Below are 18770 nucleotides of genomic sequence, written 5' to 3' on the forward strand. Positions count from 1 at the left end.
GTTAACATGCTATGCTTGATTGCTAAATGTTTCGGGCACTAAAGTGCGATGATCTCCTAAGACACTTCACTAACCAGTGTAACAATTATATATGTGTGTGTGTGTTTGTGAGTACCTTGTCATGGCTGATGAGCTCTTGGTAAGGGATGTGTGCAGGCAGATAGGTGTGTAACAGAGCACAGAACACCAGGCCATCACTCCAGCTGCTGCTGAAGTTTGTCACATCTATATTCTACAAGGAGAAAGAGAAAGAGAAAAGTTTAAAGCACCATGTAACCGAAATACGAGTTTTTAGCCCTTAAGTGTAAGTCTGTTTGCACTCTTCTTTTTTGTAAAAGATGCATGCTAGAGATGCACAATCAACCAGTTGCGGATTATTTTCAGAGGATATTCATTCCAAACCTGTAACCAGAGACTGACCAATTATTCATTAATTAATGCTACATGCAAGAAGGGCACTGGTAATAACTGACAGAATAGTCTTTATGCCCATATTGGCCACTGAAATTAAAGGTTGGCTTGAGAAAATAATGTTTTATATTATACAGTATATAATATAATATATTTAATTTTAATTTAGATTTTTTTTTACATCAAAAACAGTAATATTTAGAAATATGATTACAATTTAAAATATTGGTCTTTTATTTCAGTATATATTAAATTTATTTCTGTGATTAAAGCTAAAGACTAATGATCTGACAGTTGTCAAGAAGACAATTATTGACAACCTTCACAAGGAGGGTAAGCCACAAACATTCATTGCCAAAGAAGCTAGCTGTTCAGAGTGCTGTATCCAAGCATGTTAACAGAAAGTTGAATGCAAGGAAAAAGTGTGGAGAAAAAAAAAGATGCACAACCAACCGAGAGAACCGCAGCTTTATGAAGATTGTCAAGCAAAATCGATTCAAGAATTTGAGTGAACTTCACAAGGAATGGACTGAGGCTGGGGTCAAGGCATCAAAAGCCACCACACACAGACGTGTCAAGGAATTTGACTACAGTTGTAATTTTCCTCTTGTTAAGCCACTCAGAAGAAGAAGAACTGGACTGTTGCCCAGTGGCCCAAAGTCCTCTTTTCAGATGAGAGCACTTTTTGTATTTCATTTAAGAACCAAGGTCCTAGAGTCTGGAAGAAGGGTGAAGAAGCTCATAGCCCAAGTTGCTTGAAGTCCAATGTTAAGTTTCCACAGTCTGTGATGATTTGGGGTGCAATGTCATCTGCTGTTGTTGGTCCATTGTGTTTTTTTAAAATCCAAAGTCACTGCACTCATTTACCAATAAATTTTGGAGCACTTCATGCTTCCTTCTGCTGACCAGCTTTTTAAATATGCTGATTTCATTTTCCAGCAGGATTTGGCATCTGCCCACACTGCCAAAAGCACCAAAAGTTGGTTAAATGACCATGGTGTTGGTGTGCTTGACTGGCCAGCAAACTCACCAGAACTGAACCCCATAAAGAATCTATGTGCTATTGTCAAGAAGAAAATGAGAAACAAGAGATCAAACAATGCAGATGAGCTGAAGGCCACTGCCAAAGAAACCTGGGCTTCCTTACCACCTCAGCAGTGCCACAAACTGATCACCCCCATGCCACACAGAATTGAGGCAGTAATTAAAGCAAAAGGAACCCCTACCAAGTATTGAGTACATGTACAATAAATGAACATACTTTCCAGAAGGCCAGCAACTCACAAAAAAGTTTTATTGGACTTATGAAGTATTCTTATTTGTTGAGATAGTGAATTGGTGGGTTTTTGTTAAATGTGAGCCAAAGTAATCACAATTAAAATAACCAAAGACTTAAACTACTTCAGTTTGTGTGCATTGAATTTATTTAATAGACGACTTTCACAATTTGAGATGAATTACTGAAATTAATGTTTTCATGACATTCTAATTCACTAAGAAACACCTGTATCTAAGTCTTTACTTTTATTAGTTTAATGCATCCTTTAATAAAAAAAGAAAAAACGTTCTTACCCCAAACTTTGGAATGTTGGCATATAACATCGGTTTTCAAGAGTATCTGTCACTGTATTTTGCATTAATTTATGTACATTTTAAAAGCTGCTCTTAAAAAAGTACCTGATGAGAGGTGTCAGACTGCACATAAATTTGACAAGACTGTCTCATGACAGCTAGTTCAGTTTTCAGAGCTCACAGGAGATACTGTAATACACAGCGGTTCTGCAGTACTAGCACAGTGAAGTCTTCTCTCAAATACTTATTATTGATTTGCATTAATCAAAAGGGAATCAATGATTCAACTGAAATCAATCATTGATTCAGGTGATTGTTCACTGGAGCAGTTTTCATTCATTCATTTATTCATCCTCATAACATTCTAAACCTTTTTTCATATTCAAAACACAAATGAAGATTTGTTTTATCCAATGAAAGCCCAGTGCAAACAAAATTCGGCTTTATAAGTTGAACATATTTAAATTAGGATTTTATTTAAATATAAACATTGATAAATGCAAATACATAGAGATCGATCTTCAAATATAATAAAGCTCAAACATGCTTTCTTAAAGTGAGAACCAATGAGTTTTGTTCTTGCATGTTACACAAACATTTCTGAGCTTCTGAAACAAAAAATTTAGTTGTGAGGACTTTCAATGGATGAAGAAAAATTATGAGAATATTAAAAATATTGTAATATGAATGGTCATATTATAGGTTTAGAATGACATGAGGAATAAATATCATTTCTGGGTGAACTAGTCCTTAATTTAGTGTAGTACTGTCACGTTTTATATTCAGTCCACCAAATTTACAACTAAATGTGAGAAAAGTCTGCAGATATATATTGAGTGAAATAGCGTGTGACAGAAAACAAAGCACACAGAAGGAAAATAACTTGTAACATCAATTGAAATATTGGGATGGACCTCCCACACTCTAGACTGTTATCTCATTGTGTTTCACCGGACTTCCTGCTACTTTCTGTATGTCCCAGAGCAGTCATTCTTCTTTGTATGAGTGCATGTAGTTTGGGAACAGGGCAAAGGGCCAGTGGAGACCCTCTTGGGCTCAGCCCTCATCAGCCTCTACTGGGCCTTCAGAGTCCCAATACTTCACAAACATCTTTTGATTTAGAATCAGATGTTAAATTTGAAAGGAGACCCCAAAAGAAGCTCCATCCTCAGCTGGCCCATTGGGGCTGAGATGTAGAGAAGAAGAGAAGTTCATTAGCTGTCTCTCGAGCAGGTCAGAAGTTCTTCAGTAAGGACGTCACCCACAGAGGGACAGTGAGGAAGGAACCATGTGAAAAATCCCACAATCTGTGCTACACTCTGACTGAGTGGACATGTCTTGACATTTATAATCATGTGTGTCCGAGGCATCCAGCCTAAAATGTCTTGTGTTTTATTTGAAATATAGAGATTAAAGGAAAAAGCAAATAATGATTTCTCACAGTTATCGTACAGCATCAGAAACACTATGTAGCCACATATGGATGGCTTTTATGGTGCTTTTACATCCTTTTTGGATCCTGAGCCATCACCGTTTGTTGTACTTTATTATAAAGAAAACAATCTCCTTTTGTGTTCTATAGACGAATGTATGGAATGAGTTGATGGTAGATAGATGATGACAGAATTTACATTTCTAAGATGAACTATCCCTTTTGAAAAAAATAATTGTATTGAGTGTGCACTTCAAATCTTAAAAGTATATTTTACTTGCACATACTATGTATAATATTAATGAAATAAAAGGCCATTAAAGAAAGTACAGTTTCATGACAGTTTAACTCACTTATATGCACTTCTAAAAAGTGCACTTAGTAAAAATGGCTAATTGTAAATCAATATTTTAATAATCTTTTGTCATTCTTTAAATAAATGTGCTGACTAACATAAAAGTTTTCAACTCAGAAACTTTACCCAGGAACTAGGGACTTTGAGCCGGTACTCGGTCTTTCCACCTTGGGAACCAGGACCCAAATAAAGTTCCAGGTAAATATTTGCCCTTTTTCCAAAGGTCCAGAACTTTCGGAGGTGGGACTTTGGCACTGGACTTGTTGATTGGTTGAGTTAACGCAGCATTGTATTAAAAACACCATTTATTTGCTTAATTTTGTGAATATTGATGTTATTAATTATTTATTACATTAATCAATGTAATGAAATGTAGTTTTAAGAGTTGTTTTAAACTCAAATCTGCAGTATATTTATAAAGACAGCATCTATTTGAAAATGTTCTTCACCAATTTCGGAGATGTGAGCTCCAGGCAATCACCGGGCGCTCAGTGCTCATGTGTCCCGACGAGAGTAGCCTAACCTCAGCTAGTCCTTCTGACATTTTCCGCTGGCTCTGATGTTTCTGTAGTGGTTAAACAATTCGCTTTGGGTAAATCTAACAGGCAGTATTTGGTCTCATGAATCTATTACTGAGTACAAAGTTATGCTTCATAATTATATATTATATATTATAGTTATATAATTAAAACTGTATTAAAATGAGCCAGTGCTGTTAGATATAAGATTTTGTTTCATTGTTATGTACTGTATGTACGTTCCCTGAACTACATTTCTGCAGCTATTGATAGCCTGTTTAAAATAAAACTAAATTGTACATACAATGAAATATATGGAATGAAAAATGTAAATGTAAATGTAAATGTAAATGGAGGCTGCAGTAGCCAAGGTGAGCTGACTGACGTTATCAAGTACGCTGCTGTTCCATTTGCAGAATAACCAGACTTGCGTTGTTCCATCCCTGGTAGTTCACTCTTCAGTTAAACTTGCAAAGTTCAAACTACAGAGTATGGCAAGCCTGGAATTTGTGTACTTGGTATTGAGAAATGGCCCTGGACTGGGAGGAGCAGTCGTGCGCAGTCCTACATCACCAGACGGTACTTTAGGCCGCAATGGAAACACAAGAAAGCAACAGGTCTGAGGGAAAAAAGTTCCTGGGAAATATGTCCAGGTAATTTCAGTTCCAGGTAATTTCAGTGGAAAAGCGGCAATTTAAACTAGAGGTCGGCCGATATATCGGGCCGATATTTGTCATTTTTTAATATATCGGCATCGGCCGATATCCGTGTTTAGTAGCGCCGATTTAAAGTCAGGCACGTCGGCGGGCAGCCCCGTGTTATTGGTGCGGTGGAAAGTGCTGCTGCAGCAGCATGTGAAGCACCCCAAGCCAAAACTTTTGGAAGATTCAACAACAGTCCTGGGAGATAAAGGTAGTCAGAGAATTTCACTCTGTAAATGGGGTGGAGAAGTTGATAGCTCTAACAAACACTGCAGCGTGACGTTACCAAACTAAACTGTCTTTGACGTTACTCCGCCCCGCTCACAGACAGCAGCGCGCTGGAGAGACAGCTGTGCTGGAGCTGCCCAGAACGGTGAATGACATTTGTTCGGAAGCATAGTTTGATGCAGACAATAACCAGTTTTCCATCCAACTCATTTGTATTTAGGGATGTCAATATTCGATAATTTCCATTATCGATCGTCGTTTAAATGAATGATCAATTAATTACCTTAATGCTGCAAAATGCGTCTGCAGTGGTATTATTATTATTATGTGCAAAAGCCACTTGGAAAAAAAGCTTTCTCACCCGAATTAAAGGGGTTTTAGTCTGAATAAAATGCTAGTAGCAGGACTATAAAATGAACAGATGTGATTATGATCATTTGATAAAATGAAGAGAGCGCGCCATACGTTGGAGATCATTTTACTTTGTTGACTGTTTCCCGTCAAAGAAGACCGCTGAATGCGCCTCTTTAAATGGTTTCGTGGTGCTTGTTGTTGTATTTTAAAACGCAACTGCAATGTTTTCAAATGACACACTATAGTAGTGGTGCAACGGATCATCATTGATCAATATCTTCAGTTCGGCACACACGTGACCCCCGGATTGATTTATGAAAAAAAAAAGTTGCGCATGTTCAGTCCACACTCAGTGGTCGTGGCGAGCGGAGGAACAGAGGAGCTTGAACGCCCGGCGCATTTTGGATTCCCTGTCAAATATAATGATGAAGGAAAGAGGTTAGAGTGAAAAGATTGTGCCAGATCTTTATGTACAGGAAAAGAAAAAAGTTTTGGATGAACTATCCCGAGCATCCTCTGTTGCGCTCAAGACAGAAGGGTGGACGTCCAGGGGGACGGAGAGCTCTGTGACGATAACTGCTCACTTCATCACAGCACACTGAAGGATGAGAAGTCGGGCTATTATGTTAAAAAGAAGATATTATGTGCACTTTAAGTTGATTTCATATATTTTAATTTAATAATTTAATGTTAATAAAAAAAAAGACAAAACGTATGTTTATTTGTCTTGGCCTTTTTTTTTTTTTTTTGCTGATCCGAAAAATGATCCGATCCATACGAGGACGAGCGAGCGCGGGTTTGACTAGATGTATTTGGAGGTTATTGATCACGTCTCGTTCTGCACATATCCAAATGTTTCCATATTCGCAATGTATCTGAATGTTAAACTATAATATTTTTTATTTATTTAATGTAAACTAGACGGAAAGATCATCCTCTACACATGAGCAAAAACCTCCTTGGCATAACAGCAGAGTGGACCGGTATACTACGGTCTGTTTAAACTGACCAGTGTAACCTTTTAAATGTTTGGTTGACTGTACTTTATTTTAATAATGAACAGACTGCGATGTAAAATTAGAATGCACTTTAGATGTTCTGTGTCATTTATACCAAACACAAATGTTGCTGGTTGCTAGTGTGTTTGCAGCACTACTGTTATTTATTTTTTATATATTTATTTTTTTATATTTTTCAGTTTAATTGATTTTTATTTCTAAAATTTTATTTATTTAAATGTATATTTAAGTTTACATTTATGTTCAAATAACAAAAAAAATCTACTTGATAAATGCTCTAAAACTTTAATGCAAATGATTGACTTATATATATATATATATATATATATATATATATATGATATATATATATATATATATATATATATATATTACCTGTTTTATATATTTAATACTTGGTCAGTTTATTGATTTTGTTTGGTTAACTTTGGATACATTTTTTATTTTAATACAAAATTTTATTTTAGCACAAAATTAAGATTCGAGAGATGGTTCAAGTCAGTGCTCAATAAATGATGATAAGTTTAGAAATGTTGTGCATCCACTTATTATTAGTGTTTCATTTTAGCATGCAAATGAAGGGGGAAACTTCAAGATATCGGCCCTAAAAATCGGCAGCACATATCGGCCATCGGCTGACCCTGACCTCTAAACATCGGCATCGGCTATAGAAAAACCCATATCGGTCGATCTCTAATTTAAACCACACATAAAGTACTTGATTCTAATTTTAAATATGCAGTCTGCAAGTTTTGCTTCTTTGTCGCCATTTCTGTATGAAACCTGCAATTGCAGTTCTGTGGAATTAGTTCTGATCAACTGAGGAAAAAAGTATTACAATAGATTGCACTACCAATGTTGATTAAATCTAATGATTGCTTAGCTGATATCACATCAAACCGTGCAAATTATTATTATTGTAATATCTTGTTCTCAAATTATTAATGTTTACATCAGCATTGCGTGAATATGTGTATATAGTTTGTATTCACATTTAGATTTCAGTTTCTGTACAGTCTAATCTCTAATTGTCATACCATTCGAACTTCATAGAAAGAAATTATTTTAACCCCAAAAGCTAATTATTCTTTGTTAGAACTTGTTTAATCAGATGCCCATTTAAAACTGGTATATAATCTAATTTCAATCATATATGTTTCATAAACACATAATTCTTTCTGGATTACAATCCACCATCAAAATTATGAATTTAATTATTCGAGCTGCTGTGAGAAAAGGCTATAAACGATCCGCCACCTGCAGCATCCTCAAATGCGATAACCTACTAGCAGGGGCAACTTCTTTAGGTTTACACACGTGATGTAATGACACAGCGGCATGTTCGAAAATCCCGCAAATTCCTACCAGTACCCCTCAAATTAGAAAAGATTATTATAAGCTTTTACCATTGTGAATCAGGCTAAAGTAAACTGTAGTAAATTTTTCTTTAGTGTCCAAAAACATTTTATTAAGTTTATGCTTTACATAATAAGTATTATTATTTTTTATTAAATGCATATTTTAGTATGCTAAATTGTTATCTAAATAATAAAACAGCAATAAATAAACATTTGGAGAATTTCTCATTTTAGAAGTAAGTTTCTTTTTTTTCCCCATGTAGCATCAAACTACATTAATCAACCTGAACATACAGAGCTAAAGTGCTTCTGGCATTTTGCTCTTCCATTGATTTTCTAATATCTTCCTCTGACAAAAGACCTGCACAATCATGTAGACTGACATTCCTCACATGCCTGTCCTGTCTCTTATATTCACAGGTGGCCCAGAGAGGGTGATTATACACACATATACAGCCAAATAAACACTCACTAGTGTACACAATTCTACACGGGCTTCAGGAGGCGTGCGGGGGGTGTTTGTGTGTGTGCAGTGCAGGAATGCTGGCAGTGAGGCAGAGAAGCACGGAGTCACATCCCGGATGGTCTGAGTGTGCAGGGATGGGGGGGGGGGTTGGGTGGATAATGTCATCAGAGCAGAAAGAAAGCGCAAGAGGATGCGTACAAATATTATAAAAACAGAAGTTTCCATCAGTACACTGGGACCCAGCTTCAAAAAGCAAACACAGCATCCAGTGACAGGAAATCACCCTTGCTCTCTCCAAAAGACAGAGACAGAGTGGATGCAAGACAGACAGAACACAACCTGGTAGTTTTCAGTCAGTTTAAACAATATTGGCCCACCGATGTAGCTTACATTTCAGCTTGGAAACAAGCCGAATGTATTTTCAGCTTCTGCAGTACAAACAGAAAGCAAGCTTACTCATGTCAGTATGTAGTGGTGAGCCTAAATTGTCTGGTAGCAAAGAAAATGTTACTTCCCCTGTAAATACGACTCTTAGTGTAATTGTATGTTTATGGTTTTGAATAATTGGTTTTAAGACTATTATATATATGCTGAGAAGCAGAATTCTTACTGAGAGATTTACTATGTATATAGACTTTCATAAGCACTGAACACGCATTAAGAGTCAACATTTAATTGGTTGGAGACAGCAAACACACACACATACATTGCAGCTGGACTGTCAACAAACACAGAAAGGGCTTTCAATGATGGGTCCGCATCCTCTCCAGCACTGTTAGCTGTTATCTAACAAAGCCATGATGAGTAGTGACACATAAGCACAATAAATGACAGACATACTACAGTACATTATATAATTTAAAGGATTTCTGTCTGAATTACATACCCTCATGTCATTCCAAACCCATTTGACTTACATGCTTCTGTGGAACAAAAAAAGATATGTTTTGAAGAATGTGTAGGCAGCTCTTTCCCTGGGCTGCTAAAAAAAGAAAAAACAAATAAACAAACAAACAAACAAAAAACAAGGGAGTGAATTAATAAAACGTGCTTAGGCACACTTATGCTTATTCAAAATTGGCTTGTCACATTTGGTTAAAGTACCTCTGCAGACACTGATTTTATTGCTTACAACTCAAAATCACTAATCTTAGTTTATCACATTCTCATTTTGTCATAATCAATAAAGCTCTACTCTGCACAATGAATCTCTTATTTACATTGGTCTTAATTGACATCAAATTTAGCTAAATGTGCTGTTTCTTTATAATTGATTGTGAAACTTACTTGGAAATTCCAAGTGAAAATTCATGAACACTTAAGTATAGGGACCGATTCTCACTATTAACAAGCTGCTTATTAGCATGCCTATTATTAACATACTGGCTGTTTATTAGTACTTACAAAGCACACATTCTACATCCCTAATCCTACCCAATACCTAAACTTAACAAGTACCTTATTAACTATTAATAAGCAGCAAATTAGGAGTTTATTGAGGCAAAAGTCATAGTTAATGGTTTGTTTAAAGCGAGAATTGGACCTTAAAATTCAGGATTGCAATAGTCCAGGCAGGCCACGTCAGTCGCCAGTAGCCACTGAGTTTACCACTGATAGGCCGGCGGTAGTAGGCTAGTGCTGGCACCATGTCTGGTTTAGGCCTTTCATGGATAAATAATGATGACAATAAAACCGCCAGTAGGTGACAGCAAATCCATGGTTTAAGTATTTATTGAATCGTTCAAATCAAACTTTTCGTTCAAAACAGCTGATTCCATTAGAAAGGAAACAAGTGAGTCCATCTGAATGGACTGTTGAATCACTGGCTCACTTGATTCGTTGAAAATCTGATGAATTCAAGGAACGAAACACCGTTGTACTATGCACTGTTGTAGCTATAAAATTAATAGCACATTTGAGCTTGCGCACATCTGCTGATACTCAAGCATTGCTTAATGTACAATCAATATAAAAACGTAAAACATTTTTTTTCCCATTTCTTAAATTATAAGGACATTCTAACTTTATTTATTAATTCTAACAGACTTCAATGCGCAGTGAATGCTTTTGGATTCTCAGGACGTTTGTTTTTTTTTTTTAATGTTTTTTTTTTTTTTTGCAAAGTCGACTCCAAATGTCAGCTCTATCGTCTCTCAATCCGTCACAAACAGCGTATGAGGGACAATGGAAGCAATCAAAAACAACAAAAGAGCAATGATATACAAGTGCTATAAGAAGTCTCAGTTAGCCTAAACGCAGTACACATAACAAAGGCTTTTAAATAATATAATAATAAAGGAAAAAAAAAAAAGATTGAATAGAAAAATAATAGAGCAAGCTAGTGTTAGAGGTCTTTTTTGCCTTTGTTAATTGTATAATAAATTAAAAGTAAATCGATAGAATACAAAAAGATTAGAACATGAATGATGTTTCTGCTAGGAAATTGCTTTTTTTCCTTAACACAGTTAAATTTTAGTGATGTGGTGGAAAACAAATAGTTTATATCATATTTTTTAAACATTATATATTTATTAGCCTACTTATATATATATATATATATATATATATATATACTTATATATATATATATATATATATATATATATATATACTTATATATGTTATATATATATATATATATATATATATATATACTAATATAATATATGAAAATACAGATGTTTAGATTATAATTCAGGTTTATTTTTTACAAAATATAGATTTTAAAATGTCTCAATATAGCATAGTTACTGCAGAAAAAAAAGTTAACCATGCATTCATAAATTTGCAAATTTCTTCTAGTAGCGGTGTGTGCAAACTGCCATCGTTAATCTTGCAGAGACGACGAGCTTGAGCGGGGAGTTCTTTGACGTGAGTGAGCAGGAGTAAGTATTCTGATTAATTATTTTGTATAGTATTTTAAAATGTAACGCCAGGGCTTGTATCTATGGGCTTCTCTCTTGACGTCTCCCCGATTGCCTGCGAGCTTCTCCTCCTGCCTGTACGGTAATTTCTCTACTGTGCGACAGAGAGTCGAGTGGTTATGATGCAATCGTTAGCCTATTTTTACAAAAACTGTTTCTACGGGGCCATAATTTGCATTTATTCATTTAGCTGACGCATTTATCCAAAGGAGTGCGTCTCCGGCTGTGTCAGGAAAGTGAGTCATTCGCTGCGTGAGGAAAGTGAGTCGTTCGCTGAGGAAAGTGAGTCATTCGCTGCGTGAGGAAAGTGAGTCGTTCGCTGAGGAAAGTGAGTCGTTCGCTGAGGAAAGTGAGTCATTCGCTGCGTGAGGAAAGTGAGTCGTTCACTGCGTGAGGAAAGTGATTCGTTCACTGAGGAAAGTGAGTCATTCACTGAGGAAAGTAAGTCGTTCGCTGTGTGAGGAAAGTGATTCGTTCACTGAGTAAAGTGAGTCGTTCACTGAGAAAAGTGAGTCGCCAGATGAGGAAAGTGAGTCGTTAATTCGCTGCGTGAGGTGAGTGTGTATACTGATGCACCGCCGGCCTATCAGTGGTAAACTCAGTGTCTCCTGGCAATTGCATGGTGAATTCCCGCGACAAGTCAGTAGCCTTATTTTTGGACCGGACTGCACGCCATGGTACTTTGATGTCACACACTGATCAGTCTGATGGTGATGACCCGCTTCAAGTCGAATAAGCCTAATGATTCAATGAACCATTCATAAAGAACCCTTTACTTCACTAAATGAATCAGCCATTTGAACGAATCAAACGAATGAATACATGACTCGATGAATTAATCATTAATACATTTACCACCACCTACTGGCAGTTTTAGTTTATTATTTAGAGTATCATTTCATTAAAGAAATAATTTCATATTTTCATAGTAATAATAATAAAATTAAAATAAATGATTAAAGTTATAGTTCACCCAACCAAAAAGAATAATTCTGTCTTCATTTACTCACATGGTCCAAAAGAGTAGGCTATATGTAATACATTTAATCAAACAAAATATTTCTTGTTGAACCTACTTTTTGTAATGACTGTTTGATGCTTTACATTTGCTTTTGGCTTAGTTTGTTGTATGTTGAGAATGCTAGAGCTCTGCACTGAGAAAAGCAGGAGGAGAGGAAGTACAGTGTTTTCAGGCATTGTGTAGTCTGATATTTTTAGATCAAAGTGAATGATCTAATTGTGCACCACAGGAAACAAAACACACAAATAAGATCACTTTAAAATTTCCTAGACAGCTGAAAGGCTAAATGGAGGGAAAATTGAGATTTTTCTGTCCTAAGACCAGGCATGGGCAAACTCGATCCTGAAGGGTTGGAGCAAAACGCTGCAGGTCACCTGCCCATGCCTGCCTTAGACTGGTCTTCTCCTCAGTAATGCTATCTCAACAACATCTCAAACTGTTCTCAGATTAGCCAAGATACCAAAGTCTGCAATGAAAAGTCTTGAATGGTCTGGATTCTTTTTATTTCTTTTAATAAATAGTAAAAAAAAAAATACATTAAGAAAAAACTGAGATGTAAATGTTACCCAGAACAGAACATTTTGCTTAGTGAGCTACACTCTAAAGGTGCCTTCACATTTATGGCTCCATTAACATCCATCCTTGAATAATTTCCATTGCATAGGTTCTTCATAGTGAAAAGAACATTTTTAGATTATCAAAATATTCTTTAATAAAAATACATTTTTAAAGAAATGTTCCCTGCAAGGTTCTTTGGGGAACCCAGAAAAGATCTTCTTTAGCATCATTGAAAAAAATCCCTCTTCTAGAACCTTTATTTTTAAGGTTTTGTGTGCTTATAACCTCTGAGTCATATAGTTTTCCTGAGAAGCAGAACTGTAAGGACATCTGGGGGCTTGCTTCCAAGAATATCTATCCTACAAGGGCCAAGCTAGGTGTAAGTGAGAGAGGGACAGACAAAGGGAAAAATAGGAAAAAGACCCCCACTTCCTCTGTTCTCTTTCCCTATTCCTGGATGATTGTGAAACACATTTCTCTGTATCCTCAAGTCATTCTTCATCTCTGAAACAACCCCTCCTGGATAGACCAAGGCCCCAGCAGTGTTGTATTTGTTTGTCTTAGAGAACGAGAAAGATGCAGAGAGGCGGATGAAGGGTGGCGGAGTGCAGGCCCAGCTGATTCCTCTGTTTAAAAGGACTGGCCGACCCCCTGTTTTCATTCCTCATTGTCTCCATCCTGAACAAACAGATCTAGGGATGTTTTTTTGTTAGCATTTTTCTAAATAAAATGCAGCTGACCTAAATAAAGTACTTCAAACAAAGTAAAAAAAAAAAAAAAAAAACAGTGGGGAAAATATTTTGAGGGAATCGAGGTTGAGAAGAGGATAATTTTTTATAATATTTGTTATTTTCCAGTTAAAGAACTGTGTAAGTTCAACAGGTCAAACTAGACACCAGACTGACATGTAAACAAATGCATGAAGTGTAAATTCTAGTGACTTTTGCATGATATTTTTTAATATTAATGGTATCTGTCCAATAAGCAAAATAGCCCAAAATATTTTGAGTTTATAATTTATAGCCAAATAATCATGGGATCTCATATATTTTGTTAAACACAAATAAAATAAAATGTTTACTCTTATAATAAAATATATATATATATATATATTTTTTTTTTTCAGTTGTACGTTTTACATTTAAAACTTTTTCTTCTGTACATGATGTGAAGCCTGCATCTGGACTTTTGAAGCAAGGAGGATACTCAGTAAAAAAGCAGACTGACATCTAAACAATATCTAGAGGAAAATCGTATTTCTGGGTATCAGTATTGGCCAAAATCTCTATATTGGTTTATCTCTATCAATTAACCAGATATTTGTCGGCTTACAGCAATAAAAGGAAAGCTTAGTCGATTTAGAATTCAAATGACACCCATCTTTGTACAAAATGACTAATATACTGTAAGTGCTATTATGAAAATACATACAATAAAATACTTCATACCCTCTAGAATGCTTTTCTCCATAGGACAATAGCACCATGCAACAAATGCTGTGAATAGAGCTATTACTATTTTTAATGTTTTTGAAAGAAGTTTCTTCTGCTCATCAAGCCTGCATTTATTTGATCAAAAATACAGAAAAAGCAGTAATATTGTGAAATATTATTACAACTTAAAATAATAGTTTTCTATTTGAATATACATTACTCCAGCCTTCAGTGTCACATGTAACATCCAGTCTATCACATGATCCTTTAGAAATCATTCTAATATTCTGATTTATTATGAGTGTTGGAAACAGTTCTGCTGTCTAATATATTTGATGAATAAAAGGTTAAAAAGAACTGCATTTATTCAAAATAAAAATAAAAATCTAATAATATATATTCTAATAATATATTTTCTTTACTATCACTTTTTATCAATTTAACACATCCTTGCTGAATAAAAGTATTGATTTTATTTAAAAAGAAGAAAGAAAAAAAAATTACTGACCCCAAATTACTGACCAGTAGTGTATATTGTTATAACAAAATATTTATATTTTAAAAACATAGCTTCTTTTTTTTTTTTTTACTTTTTATTCATCAAAGTATCCTAAAAAAGCATCACATGTTCTGAAAAAATATTAAGCAGCAGAACTGTTTCCAACTTTGATAATGAATCATCATATTAGAATGATTTCTAAAGGATCATGTGATAATGATCCTAAAAATTCAGCTTTGCATCACAGAAATAAATGATAATTTAAAGTATAATACATTTAAAAACAATTATTTTAAATTGTAATAATATATCACAATATGAAATTTTTTTCTGTATTTTTGATCAAATAAATGCAGGCTTGATGAGCAGAAGAAACTTCTTTCAAAAACATTAAAAATAGTAATGTTTCCAAACTTTTGGTCTATACTGTGTGTGTATATATATATATATATATATATGTGTATGTATGCATGTCAATATTTCAAGTGGATCAGAACCTTTCATTAAAGTTGTCCTAAAACCAAAATGCGTTCTTGATCCACTTCAAATGTTGACTACTCTCTCTCTCTCTCTCTATACATATCCTATATACTGTATATATATATATATAGATAGATAGATAGATAGACAGACAGATAGAGCGATCGACAGATGCAGATTCAATATATACACAACAAAGTAATAAGTTTATATAAAATATAATAAACTATATTTTTAAATGACAGTAATGACAAAACAAAATGTACCTAATTTTCATAAAAATAATATTGCAACAAAATAAATGTCTATCATATGTCCTTTCATGTGAGGGTTGGGGTTCAGACACGGGCCATACAGACTCCAAACAAGACAAATGAGAACAATAAATTAGCCAGTTTGGTGACACCTCACTTGAACTGTGCAGAAGAGGGCTGTGCTTATTTAAATGTGAGTTTGAGTGACGTTCGATACTCATAGCGCTGAAATGAAAATGCATCTTTTAATGAGGATTATCCCAAAGCATATGGGATCCAAACTAAATGAATGTTTTCTGAACCTTCACACACTATCAGTGAGGTTCCTGCAGTTGCACTCTTAATTACATTAACATGACCCACCTAGCTGCCACACAGCCAACAGTGATTTGACTAAGGTCAACACATTATTATTAACGTTCATTTGTGGGAAATAGGTGGTAGAAGGAGGCTATGAATGATTGTGATGTGAATGGATGGGGGGACTGAAATTGCTTTGAGGAAGGGCAGGTTGGAGCAGGTGACAATGCTGTCCATCTTAGCGCATTAGTGGATAATTAGTTGCTCTCTCGCTCTCACAGCTGATGTCTCTTATGACATAGTGGACCAGTAGCCCTCCTTGACCTTTTCCTCAGCCCATATTATGCTCAATTTGGAGCATGTGTTGAGCTAACCTTTTCCCAGATCTGCAATGTGAGACGAGGCCTGTGGCCATTGCTGTTCCCATCAACACAATCTCCTACCCTCTTCTCTGCACAATATGAAAATGGATAAATGCATGGTCGTCCAGTGACCAATAAATGAAAAAAAAACACTTGATTTCAGACGGTATTACTCAGAAATAATGAATAATTCATATATATTTTACATAAAGAATATAATTTCTTTAGCATAATTATAATCATGTTTTTTAAATATTCATCTATAAAATGTAAAATTGTATCAATTTAGAAATTACTGTATATGAAAAAAACACATTATGGTCACTAAAATTGGCTAAACTTACACATAAGTGTAATTTTCTTTATATAGAAATTTAACTTATTCTGTGTAGTCAGTGGGAAGGTTTAAATCCCCATATACTAAGAAATTTATATTTTCATTCAGCAATGATGCATTTAAATGATCAAAAGTGACAGTAAAACATATGTAAAAGATGTCTATTTCAACTAAATGCTCATGTTTTGAACTTTCCATTCATTAAAGAATCCTGAAAAAATGTAGCATGGTTTCTACAAAATATTAAACAGCACAACTGTTTTCAACATTGATAGTAATAAGAAATGTTTCTTGTGCATCAAATCAGCATATTAGAATGATTTCTGAAGGATCATGTGACACTGAAGACTGGAGTAATAATGCTGAAAGTTCAGCTTTGCTTCAAGAAATAAATGATCATTTACAGCAGCGGTCCCCAACCTTTTTAGCGCCAAGGACCGGTTTAATGTCAGACAATATTTTCACGGACCGGGCTTTAAGGTGTGACGGATAAATACAACAAAATAAAATGATACGACTGGCATAACAACTGTGGTATATTGTAAATATAGTAATAAACATGAATCCACTGTGTATTCTTATGCAACTTTATTAGCAGCGTCCTCATAACATCACGACTCTGTGACGTTTAAACATGCCTTAAAAATATAAGATACCTCAAAAATCCACAGCGCCCGGTGTTGTGCCCAATTTTGACCCCCTGTCAAATTATTACCCCCCTAGTATTGGTAGGTTTAGGAGTAGGTTTGGGGGAGGGGTTAGGATTAGGGGTGGGGTTAGGATTAGACAATCAGGTAGCGATTTGAACGAGGGGGGTAATAATTTGGCAGGGGGTCAAAATTGGGCACAACACTGGCTCTACTGGTCCAATCAGCGCAGGGTTGTGCCAGTGTTGTTTTGTGTCGAAAATGTAAAAATATATATAATGAGCGAGTACCACCAACGTGTGATTGTGATAGTCAACACTACAAAAGATGATTGCGACCGACCCAAGTTCCCCATTTTCCAAACTTTTTTCTCCCTTTTCAAATCTCGTATCACAACGGAAAGGCATTTATTTTCAATGAAAATGAAGGAAATAATGGAAAAGTAAAAAAAAAAAAGTATCAGGTAGGGTTAGGGTAGGCGTAGGAAGAGCTTATATTGTCCCAATAAGGTGGCATCCATTTAATTATTTAAATTAAAATTATAATTTACACTCATGCTTTGTTACTCCATACTGTTTAATAATGTGCTACAATACTTAGGTGCAGATATTTGCCACTATTTGCAATAAGTATAATAAACAGCGGAAAGTCCTCTTATTTTAACAGTGTAAATATAACCTATATCTATTGGCACTTAGTGTAAATAGCATATCGCCAAGAAAATACTGCTATTTTCTCTTAGTGTGAATAGCCGCTGCCTAAATTTTAACATATATTAAAATGGAAGGCAGTTATTTTAAACTAAAATATTTTCACAATATTAATAATTTTACTGTTTTTGAGATCAAATAAATGCAGCCTTTGTGAGCAAGCGATTTCTTTCAAAAACAAATCTTGCCAACCCCACACTTTTGAATTGTAGTGTATTTAATTCTTTATTTTGGTTTTGTGAGTGAATTTGACCCAGATATTTTCTTTGAAAGGTTTTATGGAATTCAACATAATGTAGAAATGTAAAAAAGCTGGTTTCATTTCAGTTGAGGGCTGTTACATTAGAGTAAAAAGTCCACTATAAGTCACTTTACCAGTCACAAAACCACATAACACTTTACAGTCATAATAAATTTAACTGCTTGACACACCCAATGTCTGGGCCAGGCAAAAACAAATAATCTGACTCCATGTCAGGATTTAAGCATCGCCATAAAGACCGCACAGAAAATATTTACATCATATAATCGCCAGAAGCCTAATTATTTTCAATGCTAATATCCACAACTACTTTAAGCCTCTTATTTTGATCTGGCCACCGAGCGCTGATTATTTTTTTCCCTCCAGACAGTGAGTGGTTAAAAAATCCCACACTGATGAACAGAATCTCTGCAAGCCAGAGGGCAAAAGATGAATAAGCACTGTACTGACTAAAGTTACTTCATATTCAACAAAGCCTTTTATCTCTTAATATACTGTTGTCTTTGCTAATGACATTTAAGGGTGTACAAACACTAGGCACGGTTGTCTTGAACCAAGGCCAAGCACGA

At 35.1% G+C, this 18770-nt stretch overlaps 1 protein-coding gene across 2 annotated transcripts in view; it reads right to left on the minus strand.

Annotated features, from left to right (window-relative positions):
* The window catches only part of LOC132140911 (cytospin-B-like), a 201024-nt gene that overhangs the window by 13400 nt on the left and 168854 nt on the right, over nucleotides 1–18770 (minus strand). For both annotated transcript variants that reach the window (XM_059549973.1, XM_059549974.1), the window contains one exon: nucleotides 116–232. In XM_059549973.1, coding sequence (XP_059405956.1) covers nucleotides 116–232 — 117 coding nt within the window. The remainder of the gene's footprint in view (nucleotides 1–115; nucleotides 233–18770) is intronic.

This window comes from Carassius carassius, chromosome 5, assembly GCF_963082965.1.
Source record: "Carassius carassius chromosome 5, fCarCar2.1, whole genome shotgun sequence".
NCBI classification, from domain to species: domain Eukaryota; kingdom Metazoa; phylum Chordata; class Actinopteri; order Cypriniformes; family Cyprinidae; genus Carassius; species Carassius carassius.